Source organism: Fukomys damarensis, unplaced genomic scaffold, assembly GCF_012274545.1.
Source record: "Fukomys damarensis isolate Sample0158 unplaced genomic scaffold, DMR_v1.0_HiC HiC_scaffold_28, whole genome shotgun sequence".
Lineage (NCBI taxonomy): Eukaryota > Metazoa > Chordata > Mammalia > Rodentia > Bathyergidae > Fukomys > Fukomys damarensis.
The window spans coordinates 36,639,799-36,651,649 of record NW_022900940.1 but is presented as its reverse complement, the minus strand read 5'-3'; the positions used below and the strand labels follow the sequence as shown (position 1 = coordinate 36,651,649).

The 11,851-nt window shown below is 39.9% G+C and overlaps 1 protein-coding gene and 1 pseudogene across 5 annotated transcripts in view; both read left to right on the top strand.

Moving 5' to 3' along the window:
- Positions 1–1,328: 1,328 nt before the first annotated feature.
- On the top strand, positions 1,329–1,421 carry LOC117283666 (annotated as a pseudogene).
- Positions 1,422–3,766: 2,345 nt separating this feature from the next.
- The window catches only part of Btd (biotinidase), a 52,005-nt gene continuing 43,920 nt past the window's right edge, over positions 3,767–11,851 (top strand). For 2 of the 5 annotated variants that reach the window (XM_033756991.1, XM_033756990.1), the window contains exon 1: positions 3,767–4,176. In XM_033756991.1, coding sequence (XP_033612882.1) covers positions 4,157–4,176 — 20 coding nt within the window. In that variant the 5' untranslated portion in view covers positions 3,767–4,156. The remainder of the gene's footprint in view (positions 4,177–11,851) is intronic. The other 3 variants (XM_033756992.1, XM_010612771.3, XM_033756989.1) reach the window with 3 other exon arrangements.

Here is an 11,851-nt window from a genome sequence, read left to right as displayed (position 1 = left end):
AGGTTTTTGAGAAGGATCCAGGGGATGCTATTTTCTGCAGGATGCTGCCACGGTGTTTTATCAAATTATTTTAAAAGCTAAAAAAATCACGTATTTTTTCTGTTTGAAAATAAACTTACGTTAATGTAAAGTCTCCTCTTATGGAAGACACACATATTGCTACTCCATTCTTCTCTTCACACTGCTGATACTCTTTGCTTTTTCTCTGGGCAGCAAACAACTAATGGAGACAAATGGATAAACCAGGAAGCTTTTGTCTGCATCAGTGTGGACTTCTGCCAGATCAGAGATCCCCGCAGCACAGACTGAAACGGTACCCTCCTGTGTCTCACAGGCAAGGGCTCTTAAGCCCTCCTCAGTCACTGACACCAGAAGGAAAACCACAGCCTCCACTGAACCCTTACAGAATGGCTGACAAACAGCCTTTATTTTGACAAATAAAATTGCTCCAAAGATTTAATACGTGCTTGGTGACTGTATCTTAATATTGTAGACTGAGAACAAACATCACTCAAAAGCAAGTGAAGCTTGAGTAGTGCCATGAGTAGTAGTTTATGTCTGGATTTCCCCTCAAAGCCTCGTGTGCTTGAAGGTGAGGCTTTGACAGGTGACTGGATCATGGTGGTGTTACAGCTCCATGCGACATTAGGAGGCAGGCCCTGGCTGAAAGAGGCAGATAGAAGGGGTGTAACCTGGAATGATATAATCTCCCTTCTTGGCTCCTCCCTTAGTCTTGTTTTCTTCTTGGATGCCATGACATGAATAGCTTTCCTTTCCTCTACCCTGGTCCACCAGGCCACACAAGGAGTGAAACTTCTAAACATGGGCCAAAATAAACCTGTTCCATCAATGAAGTAACCATGACAACACATAACTACATTTTACCTCCTGCCACAACAGAATGCGTAAATTATATATAAGTAACAAGAATCTGAGCAAGTCAGTGATGGATCTGAAGAGTAAAATGCTCTTTATTACCTAATGAAATACATACTAAGTTAGCTGTTTCCAGTGTGTAAGACATTTCTTAGCTGTTATTTCACTCCTGTGGAAGCTGTATTGTAATTTTTCAGATAGTTGGATTATGCTTAGTAAATCTCTATTTGCCTACTTAATGACTTTAAACTGAAGTGCCTTCAAATTTGCTTACTTTACATAAACATGAGCTATGTGCAGGAAGTTAGGTTTATCAAGTCCTACTAACTCAGTAATATTTTTACCAAGTTATTTTTAGAAGTAGTTTTGATCATAAATCTTGTTTAAAGTAGACATTAACAGACCATCACCAAGCAAATCAGGCCTAATATTTTCAAGAACTGACTGTTCATGTGCTCTCTTCATCAGCCCATGTACTAAAATTGGAACGATACACAGAAGATTAGCATGGCCCCTGCACAAATTCAGGAGCACTCCATATTTTTTATGTCTGTTTCTGTATAACGGAATCTTTTCTGTCTGTATCTTGTACGGTGAGTAACTACTTTGAAGATGATACAGTGTATTAACTATTGTTATTCTTATTTTGAGAGTGTATTTCTTTTCTTAAAATAAAAATTCCCAAAAATGAGTGTCAATCATAGTACAACTTAAAAAAAATGACTGTCCCTGCTGGACACGATGTCACAACCCTATAATCCCAGCTACTCGGGGCTGACGCAGGAAGATCACAAGAGATCACAAGTATGAGGCCTGCTTGAGCAACTAGTGAGATTCTCAAAATAAAAAGGGTTGTTATGTAGCTCAGTGGTAGAGCACCCCTGGGTCCAATCCACAGTACAGGGGAAATTAAAAAAAAAAGAGTCCACTGTTCATTAAAGATTAGGACACATAAACTAAACCCTAGGCAAAAGTTCCCACCTGTTTGATAACAGCGTTTATGTCTCCTAGCAAATTCACAGCGAGGCAACATTATTCTCCAATTCTTCTGCACAGATACCAACCTAAAACGAGTAAGTTCTCAAGAACAAGCCATGCTTATTCTTTCAAATATTTTAAAAGTCAATTAAGGCTGAATAAATGAACTGTGTATATATAACATGATAAAGATTTGATATGAAAAATTCCTTAATGCAAATAAAAATCAGAAATATGAGTACCATAGTGTAGAAATCTCACTGTCTTCCCTCATTTAAAATCTACTCTATGGAATTTTGGTACTGTCCCAATTACACTCCCAGAAATGACCACATCAGTTATAGTTTTGAATCGAACCCATATTAAGGTTCTACTGGATTACATTTGGAATTACTATGGACAGCAGGGGTTCTCACATTAGAGCATGTATCAGAACCCTGAGCCAGCCTGTTAAGCCATACAGTGGAGGAGCCTCTCTGTCTCTGACTTCACAGGTTTGGGAGGAGATTGCTTTGGAACCATTTCCAGTGGTTCCCAGGTGATGATGGCTGGTGACCCAGAGACTTCGCTTTGGAACCACTCTGAAAGCAGGTCATGGTTATTTCCCATTTACTGAGAAGATTCATGGCCATAGCCAAGGACAGGTGAAAACAGTTTCTGCAAGGAGGAATCATGCCCCAAAGGGGGTGGGTTTCAGTTGGTAATCAAGAGGAGCAATCAATCAGGAAGGGTCAGTGTCTTCCAGGAATAACCCATAATCTCATTTGTTGGATTTTTTGTTCTCCATGGCTGCAGGTGGGAAAGAGGCTATTAGAAGCTGAGTGCTAAGGAAGAAAAGGATAGAGGGTGAAGAGATCAACTGCCGTTGAGTCACAATGTAGGTAGCACTTCCCCAGCATGGAAACTGTCTTATAAAGAGGGTCACAATGATAACGAAGTCAGGAAAGAGAGACCAGAGCATTTTCCAGACAGTGTTTCATGACACAGCTAAAAGGAGACTTGAGATTTCTAACTAAAGGACCAAAGAAAGTTGGAAAATCTGAAAGAAAAACAGACTATAAAACAATGCTAATTGTTTCATTTTTCTCTACCTTTAAATATATTTGAATTATGAAGAGGAGGCAAATTATGCATTTTAAACTACATGAAACTTTTGAAAGGTTTTCTGGTTAACAGTACAATGGCACATTATATTTTGTAGGCTTGAAAAGGCAGCTTACTTTGGTAACTTTAGTTATGTTAGACAATTTATAAAATCTACTTTTGTAAAAAGAAAGTACTTTACAGAGCCTTAAGAAAGCAGCACAGCTGATAATGGCTGAGGAGAGAAATAAACTGCTGTTGGCTCTCATTTGAAATTTCTCTTCTCGGAGTACCTGGGTAAACTTATCTGGCTGGTATCTTGGAGGCAGTCCAAAATGTAAAACCCAACTTGGTCTGACACAAAATAATACAAGCATATTAGCAAGTTGCAAAAAAAAAAATCTGGTAACACAAAACATGTATCTATATTTATTTAAAAGAATTATCCTAGTGAGGTGTGGTAGCTACATATGACTGGTAGCTACCAGACAGTATAGTTTCCAAAGTTCATTCAAATAACAGTATTTTAAAATGTGTAATCTTTTTTTTTTATGATATTAAAAGATGGAGATTAAACCCAGTGTCATGGCACTGCACTACATCCTCCTGGGTAGCAAGAGCGATTTCTGTCACTGGGATGCCCACGATGCCAAACATGTACAGCACATTGTAGGGGGTTCAAGAGAGGGGAATAAAACGCCAACCCCACACCGACTACTTTTCTTTCCTCCTTTTGGGCGCCAAAAGGCAAAGGAACTGCCGGGAACTCCACATCCATCGCGCTTCTTGTCTCCAAGACAACGCTTCAGCCCTCGCAGGCCACCGTAGAAGTCTTTTACGCCAGAGAGGCACCTTCTACTTGTTTTCAGGGTCTGAGGTACGACTTTAGCATCAGACACCTGCTCCTCAGTTCCGATGCTGCACTCCGCAAAGTAGTTTTCTAGCATCTTCCACCTAGAAGTTCAGGATCCTCTCGCAGCCGGCAGCCAAGTGACCGAGAGTCACCTAGGGAAAAAACTTCAAAAGCTGCCGCACGCGAGAGGGACAGCCAATCGCTTTAAGTATCGGGCGGAGAGGGCGGGGCTTACACGGTCGGCTCGCCCTGAGGTGCGATGTGAAGACGCCGCTCTCCCGTCGGAGTGCGCCCTTTTCCCTGTGAGGAACCAGGAAGGGGAGTCTTCGCGGGTTCAAGGTGTGAAGGAGAAAAACTAACAGCGGGATGCGGCCTGCGTCGAGCAGGTATGAAGCCAAACATCGGAGGACTGTCGCCACTGTAGCTACTTTTTTTACGCCTCTGGTCACTACCAGGAACTAGAGGCGCACGAGCTTCCCGGGCGGGAGGCGGGCTGAGCCCGTGAGGAAGGGGGCGTGGCGCAGCGCGGGTTCCGGTCCCACCCCTCGCTGGGCCGAGTGGAGGGTGTCAAGTGGTTCGTGTGGTCACGGTAGTATGACCTCCGGTTTTATAACTGTGCGCCATAAGCCATAGTAATGCGTGTTACTTAAGTGCACGTCAGGGGCATACTCTTTACCCTCACTTTATATATGACCCTCAGCTTCCAGGCAAGAAATAACTTGCCCAGAGTCTGGATACAGACCCAGCTTCAGACTCGAATCCTGTTTCCTGCCCACCCTTAAGGCCCTTAGGCCACGACAAAGCCAAACCTTGCTGCTAACCTACATTACTCTCTAGCACTATTTTTCCAAAGCCAGGAAGTGCGGCTTTTTTTTTTTCAATTATGTTATTCAGTCCACACCTACGACCATCCCTGATAGCCTTTTACTATATGTGCTGTTGAAGCAAGCACAATCCCAGCTTTGTTTTTTCGTTTGTTTTTTTCTTTGGTATCGGGGATCGAACTCAGGACCTGAGGCTTTCGGTGCCCCTGAGCTAAGTCCCCAGCCCCTGATAGCGTTTTAAAACAATTTTGAGCGAGGAAGGTGCTATACCTCTGTCATTAGATCACTTCCTCAGTAACAATAAACATAAACATTTGTAAATAGGCAATCTGTTTACCAAACTCAGGCCACCTAAAAATTGAAAGAAAAACCTCCAGTCATATCAAAAGCACTTGTAAATTTTTGAGGATTTGGAGTTTTGTTAAGCAAAAAGACCCAGTGATACAAGACAAAGAGACAAGAAGAGGGGAACAGGTCATGGGTGGTGGAATGAATAAGAAGCCCTGGAAGTGAAAGGATTTCTAAACCCAGGGATTTTCAAACTCTAGTTTTAGGCCCTGGTTACGTCCCTGGATACTGGAGACTAAGAGGAAAATATCTTAGGGCTGGCGATTTAGCTCAGTGGTTCTGCCACCTGCCTTGCAAGCACAGTGTCCTGAGTTCATTCCCCAGTACTGAAAGAAAAAGAAAAGAGGGAGATATCTTTGAAGTCTCAGAGTTTATCTAAAAAGTAAGTGAAGATTTAGCGTTCTACTACAAAATGGATCCATATTTTAATGGCATTGAAGTATAAAGTATAATAAATACACAGATCTTAAATGCCAGGCAGGTTTTCACATTTATGTACAACCACCCAAAATAAAAATGACATTTTAAACTGTTTACCCATCAAGTAAAATTGACACTCCAGAAAGACGTAAAACAGTCTTTCTGTACTTTGAACAGTCCTTGGCACAGTTCCTGCTGCCTCTGAGAAACAGAGACTTCATTCCTCACTGCCATGTGGTTTTGTTTATGTCAGTGCTTACGTGACAGGCTCTACCTTCGTTGCCTCAGAGTCCCTCGGGAAGCTTTTTCAAAATACAGTTTGAACCTCCCTCAGATCTTCTAAATCAGAATCTTAGAACAAGTTAGGTACTTGTATGTTTTTATGTTTTTTTAAACCTGATACTTGATTTACCACCCAAATTGAGGACCACTAATTTTTTACTCATGTGAGAGGCATGGGTTAATAATTAAATGTTTGCTTGCCTATTAACAGAAAAACACTGTTGTAATTTGGGTTTACAGTTTCAAAGCTGAACCTGTTTGACTTTGACAGCACACAGATAGTAGTCAATTTGTGGGACCTTGTATCTACTTTTGGGTTAAAAGAATCACTGGAGGATGGCAAATTCTAGCCCACCTTGGAAAATTTAGTAATTTAGCAAGACTGTTTCTCAAAAAATAAAAAATAAAATAAGGTCTGGGGATGTAGCTCAGTGGAAAGGCCTTGGATTCAATTCCTGGTACCAAAAAGAAAAATAAAAAAAGTCACTGATAAAAACTATTTAAAATGAAGTACAGTGAAAACTGAACTCCAAATTGGAACAACTCCCTGGAATTCAGATATGGTGGCTTTGTAAAAGAGTAAGTCCTAAATTGCTAGATTCCGGTTAGCACAGAGTAAAGTCATTAGGATTGTTCATGCTTTCACTTTTACACCTTCTAGTTCAGGATGAACTTTCCACTGTTCACTGGCCTCTGATACTGTAGCAGAAGTGGTGTGAGTCCTAACTCTAGGATTAACAGGACAGTGGAGCAAATCCTTTCAATTTGAGTGTAATTAAAAGACTTTAGGATCTGTAATTTATCCAGTGTCCTTTGTGTAGACTTTGTAAGCATTCCCACATTCTTTATTGCTTTTATTGGCAGTAGTCATGGAATTTTGTTTTTTTTTTATTTTTTGGCTTTGTTTTTTAAATTTATTCTTCAAAGGAGGAATAAATTTAACTTTTTTTTTTTTTTTTAAAGAAAAGACTAAAGTCTTAGAAACATGCTCTGTAAAGAGCAGAGACAGTCATCAGAGTCAGTGAATTGATTCTTTGGGGGCTCTGCATTTGAAGTTATAAGAAAGAGCTGTTTGGCAAGTTTCTTCCATCTGGGTGAAAAGAATATACAGGCAATCAGATAACTTAGTAAGAATTGCAAATGCAGTGCCTGGAGAAAATACACACTCAGAAGATTGATGCTTCTACAGACATTAAATCTTTATACCCTCAAATGGTGATAGTACATTTTAATTTCAGTCACTTAACAAGCACAGTAAGAATCTTTGTGATTATTTTAAAGCATAACACTATCTGTCTCTCTTGACATTTCCTACAGCACATTTCCTGTTGCATAGTCTGCTGTAGGAAATGTCAGCAGAGACAGAGCAGGACATAAAGTCATAAAATGGTTCTTTGAATAAAACGTTAAGTTGATTTTTCTTGCTTCTTATTACATTTATGAACTGCAAGCTCAGAGTTAGGCTTGAAGCAAAACCAGTGAAAAGCCAGCTTTCTTATGGATTAATCGGGACAGTTCAGCGATGACTCTGTCATAAAAACTCCCCTGGCCTGTCCCACGTACCCTCCAACCTAGAGAAGGGTTGGATTCCTTCCTACCCAGGCAAGTGCTTAACCTTCACTCTACATGTTAATGCCAGCGAGACTGAGCACAGGAGCAGGGAGCATTATGGAAAAATAGAAGGAACATTGTTTCCTTTTTTAGTTTTGCTTCATTCATCATGAATTTTTGGGTCTTTTTAAAGTAAATTTGGGATGGTTTGACCTAGGTGGTAAACTTCATTGACAAGGACATTTACTTTGTTTAAAATGTACAGGAAACTGAGAACTGTATATTGTACTATGAGAATGTAAGAGTCATCTCAAATGGTTTGGAAATCGTAATACAGTGTTTCCCATCGTGATGGAGCTCTACACTTGGAGGTGACCTTCAGGGCAGGGGGGCAGCTATCACGTGTGAAACATGACAACAATATTGAAATATTTTGTTTTCATTTTCTTTGGTTTAGCTATTAGCATTCATGACAGCCCCTCGCATTAGCTTTTTAAATTTACCTTATTTGCTTTCGGTACTTTGTTTTTTAATTTTACCTTATTGTTAAAGAATCATCTCTGGAGAAGACACTCTGATTCCCAGGGTGTGGGGTTGAACTGGAATACAGCTCAGGTGAAGTTTGTTTTTTGTTTTTTGAGACAGGGTCTCACATATAGTCCAGGCTGGCCTTGCACTCACTATGTACCCCAGGCTGTTTTTGAATTTGTAGAAATCCTCCTGCTTCAGCCTCCTGAGTGCTGGAATTATAGGCATGCACCACCACACCCAGCTTCCTCTCTATATAAAGGTATAACCTTTTGCATTTTGCTGAAAACATCCTAACCTGGACAGGCTATGAAGTCTATTCTTGTATCGGAAAGCTTGTTTTGGTTTTCATAAACACCCTTACTCTACCTGGAATTTTAAAATATGTATATTATGGGAGGTAAGAATCCAGGTTTTGTTTTCATATAATTAAGTTTTTTGTGTAAGTACACTAAAATTTAGGGGCTTAAAATAACTGCCATTTATTTAATTTGTATTCCTGTGAGACCAGGTTCAGCTGAGTCTCTGGTGAGTTGCCAGTTACCTAGGTTGCTCTGCCAATGGATGTTCCCAACTGGGAACGCCCAAAGCATATCTGCCACCGTGCCACACATTCCTCAGCATTCATCTACCCAGATGTCTTCCTATGTCAGCAGGTTGCAAAAGGGAACAAGCCCCATTGGCCTTTATATGTCATGTCTGGCCACTGCAAGTTACATGGCTGAGCTCAGATTCTGAGCTAAGGCATTAAAGTTATATGTGAAGGAAGCATGTTGTGTGTATGTCTGTATGAACTGTGTCTATGTGTGTGTACATTTATTATAAACTTGATATATGACAGATGTGGTTATCATGTATCATTGGAATAGAATGACTTACAGGGTAGTGTTTGGATAACACACAGTCTATTTCTGGACTTTCTATTCTTTTCCTAAGGAAAAAATGTTATTGAAAACACCAATCCCATACTATCTTAATTTCTGTATTTTGAAGATGTCTTGATGTTGATAGGACAATTAGTCCCTTTGCTTAATTGTTTTGAATCTATCATCCATTGTTAGTTTTAAGAAAATAAGAGGGATGGAACAGTAACCTATATATTAGAAAGATAAAAGATATATTAATATTTTTAAATGAGGAAAAGTAAACTATAGTGTCTAGGGAAGCATATTGGGTGACAAAGCTATTTTTAAAAATAAGGAAGTGATTGCTGGGGATTTAGCTCAGTGGTTCCTCCACCTGCTTCGCAAATGCAAGGTCCCAAGTTTAATCCCTGGTACAAAAAAAAAAGGAAGCAATGACTATAAAAGTCGTGGTTATGATTATTTGATCATTAAATCGTTAATAGGTAAGGTCATATTTAAAACAAAAGCCAAAAGTAGGACATCTAGATTCCCAGTTAAATTTGGATTTCAGACTAACAGCAGTATTTTTTCAGTATAAGGATGTTCTAACATACTTGTGTATCTAAAATTCAAATTTAGCTGGCCTCCCGTATTTTATCTGATTTGTATGATTTTATTCAAGATGATAAGGTATGGTCAGATTCCCTGGCTTAGCCACTGAGACAGAGTATTATTTTGGTTTCAAGTCCATGTTTGGAAGGCTTGAACACTAAGACCACATGGTGGAAGGGCCTGGGCAGAGGAAAGCTGATAGCTCCTGGTGGTCAGGAAGCAAAGAGAAGGAGGGGCTGGGGAAAGTCACGCCTCCAGCGATCCAGCTCCTCCCACCGGTCCCCACCTCCCAGCAGCGTATTTGGCTCTGAACCCATGATCCTATCTAACTTTTAAAAGCCCTAACTGTGAATGTGTAAGGCTTTAGAGGGACATTCTCCATCTAAACCATAACCATCTGACCCTGACCCTCAGAAGACTGATGTACATCCCTTTATGCAAAAGGAATTTGGTACCTCTTTAACAGTTACCAAACTTTTAATAGTTCTAGCATTACAGAGAACTTTAAATCCAAAGTCTCCTCTCAGCCTCAAGTCAAACTTTTACCTGTGAACTCCTATAAAAATAATTTTTAAAAACGTTAAACATTGCCGACATACAGTGCCACAGGTTAAACATTTCCACTCCAACAGAGAGGAGTAGGAGAGTACAAGACTAAATTTTAGCAGAGCGAATGTTAAATCCTGTAGTTACTTGTCCAGCACCAGGGACAAAGATGTGAATTCCACTTGTCTTGGGCAGTCCCATCCTATGGCACTGTCAGTGCCTCCCCCATGGCTTCTCTCTTGGGGTGGTTTGGATTCCTGTGGCTTTCGTTAGACACTCATTTTCTCTAACTTCCTGGGGACTCCTGGGGTTAGCTTTCGGCTTCATTCTCACAGCGTCACACACTACCCCTTAGGGGCACACTGCCTGACCTCCCCGGCCTTTTCCTGAAACCTGGGTAGAAGCTTACATGTCTCATAGTCTGCATGACTATAACGCCAGCACTACGTGGGTGATGCTGAAGTCTGCTGCCAGCTCAAGCAATAGCTGGGGCTCCCTTAAAGATGGCTCAGAGGTCTCTTGAGTGCCTGAATGGCAGAGCTCCAGGAAACTCTTTCCTAGTTGGCCCAGAATGAGCTGGGTTCCTAGGAACTCTCTTCTAGACAGTCTTTCATTTTGGACCCTTGAACCTGTGGAAGAAAGGCCCAAAGCATCCTTCTTATTGTCCGGATATAAAGGAGTTGGCTTTTTAATGCTGACATTTTCAGCAGGCAAGATATCCTTGGTCAAAACTTTACAGACCCCATATTATGTACTTTGCTAATTCAACTCTTTTATTGCTTATTTATAGTATTATGTGATTTCCTTGTGCTGCTTCCATATTTGCCTTAATTTATTTATTTTTCTTTTCTTTCCTGAGCTCTGCCAGGTAACATTTCATTTCGCCTATTCCCCCCAAATGAAAAAATTGTTTTCATTTTTTTTCATTCATTGTAGAATGTTTAGTCATAGTTTTTATATGCTTCATGGCAATTTTCCAGTAAATAATCTTCACTTTCTTTTTTTGTAGAATCTTTTCAAAACTCATGGGCTTTTAATTTATGTATTTCCAAGTGATTGAATTTTTCCTGCACGTTATTTGCAGGAGGTTTATGTGGGAGGTGAACGAGTCCTTTCGATGTTGACAGTTAACTTTCTCTCAGCACATTGAAGATGCAGACTCACATCTGTGTTTGAAAGGTTCAGATTATTCTATCTTCAAAGATAAACTCTTTTCCCTCTGGTTTTTAAGTTTTACTTTTCTTAAACTAGTAGAATTCTGAAGTTCATTATGTTGTGTCTAGGTGTAATTTCGTTTGTTTGGTTATCTTTAATCTATTGGTTTCTGCATTTCATTGATAAGATTCTCAGCTATTATTCACTCAAATATGTGTGGCATTTTTCTGTTTCCTTATTCTGAAGTCCCAGTTAGAATTTTGCTCATCATATGTATCCTCCGTGTCTCTTACCCTCTTCTTTGTCATTTCTGTGGTACATTCCAAGCATTGTTTTTTGCAGTTCTAATTCATTCCTATGCCACAAAAATCATCTCATTGGAATTTGACAGTTTATTTTTAAATTCTGTTTTACGTTTAACTGGGTAGTTCTTTAGTTATCTTTAGTATACTTCTTTGATCATTTGCACTAGTACTCCAGTCATCAGAAGTTGTCGGGAATCTGATTTTGCTGTGTTCTTTCAAATGTCTTGCATGCTAATTTGTTTCCTTGTGTGTTTTGTGATTGTCAATTGTGGGAGTACAGGCATGCGCCACCATGCCTAGCATAAAATTCTTCCGATTTCCTTTTCTCACTGTAAAAATGATAGACAAAGTACTAGAAATGAAAGGGAGAAGCAAATGAGGAAAAAAACCTCATCCATGAACTGTCTCAGAATCCTATTTTGATTCTTTTTTTTGTGTGTGGGTGCTGGGGATTGAACTCGGGTCGTTGCTCTTGCAAGGCAGGCCACCAAGCTGCTGAACTAAATCTCCTGCCCCCTATTTTGATTCTTAAGATCAAATACCCACTTGGGTTAGTGAAAACTAGTTAATCCACAAGGTGGCAGTAGCAAACCTGTGGAATCAGTCTTGCCTGCAGTTTTTTTTTTTTTTTTTTTTTTTTTCATA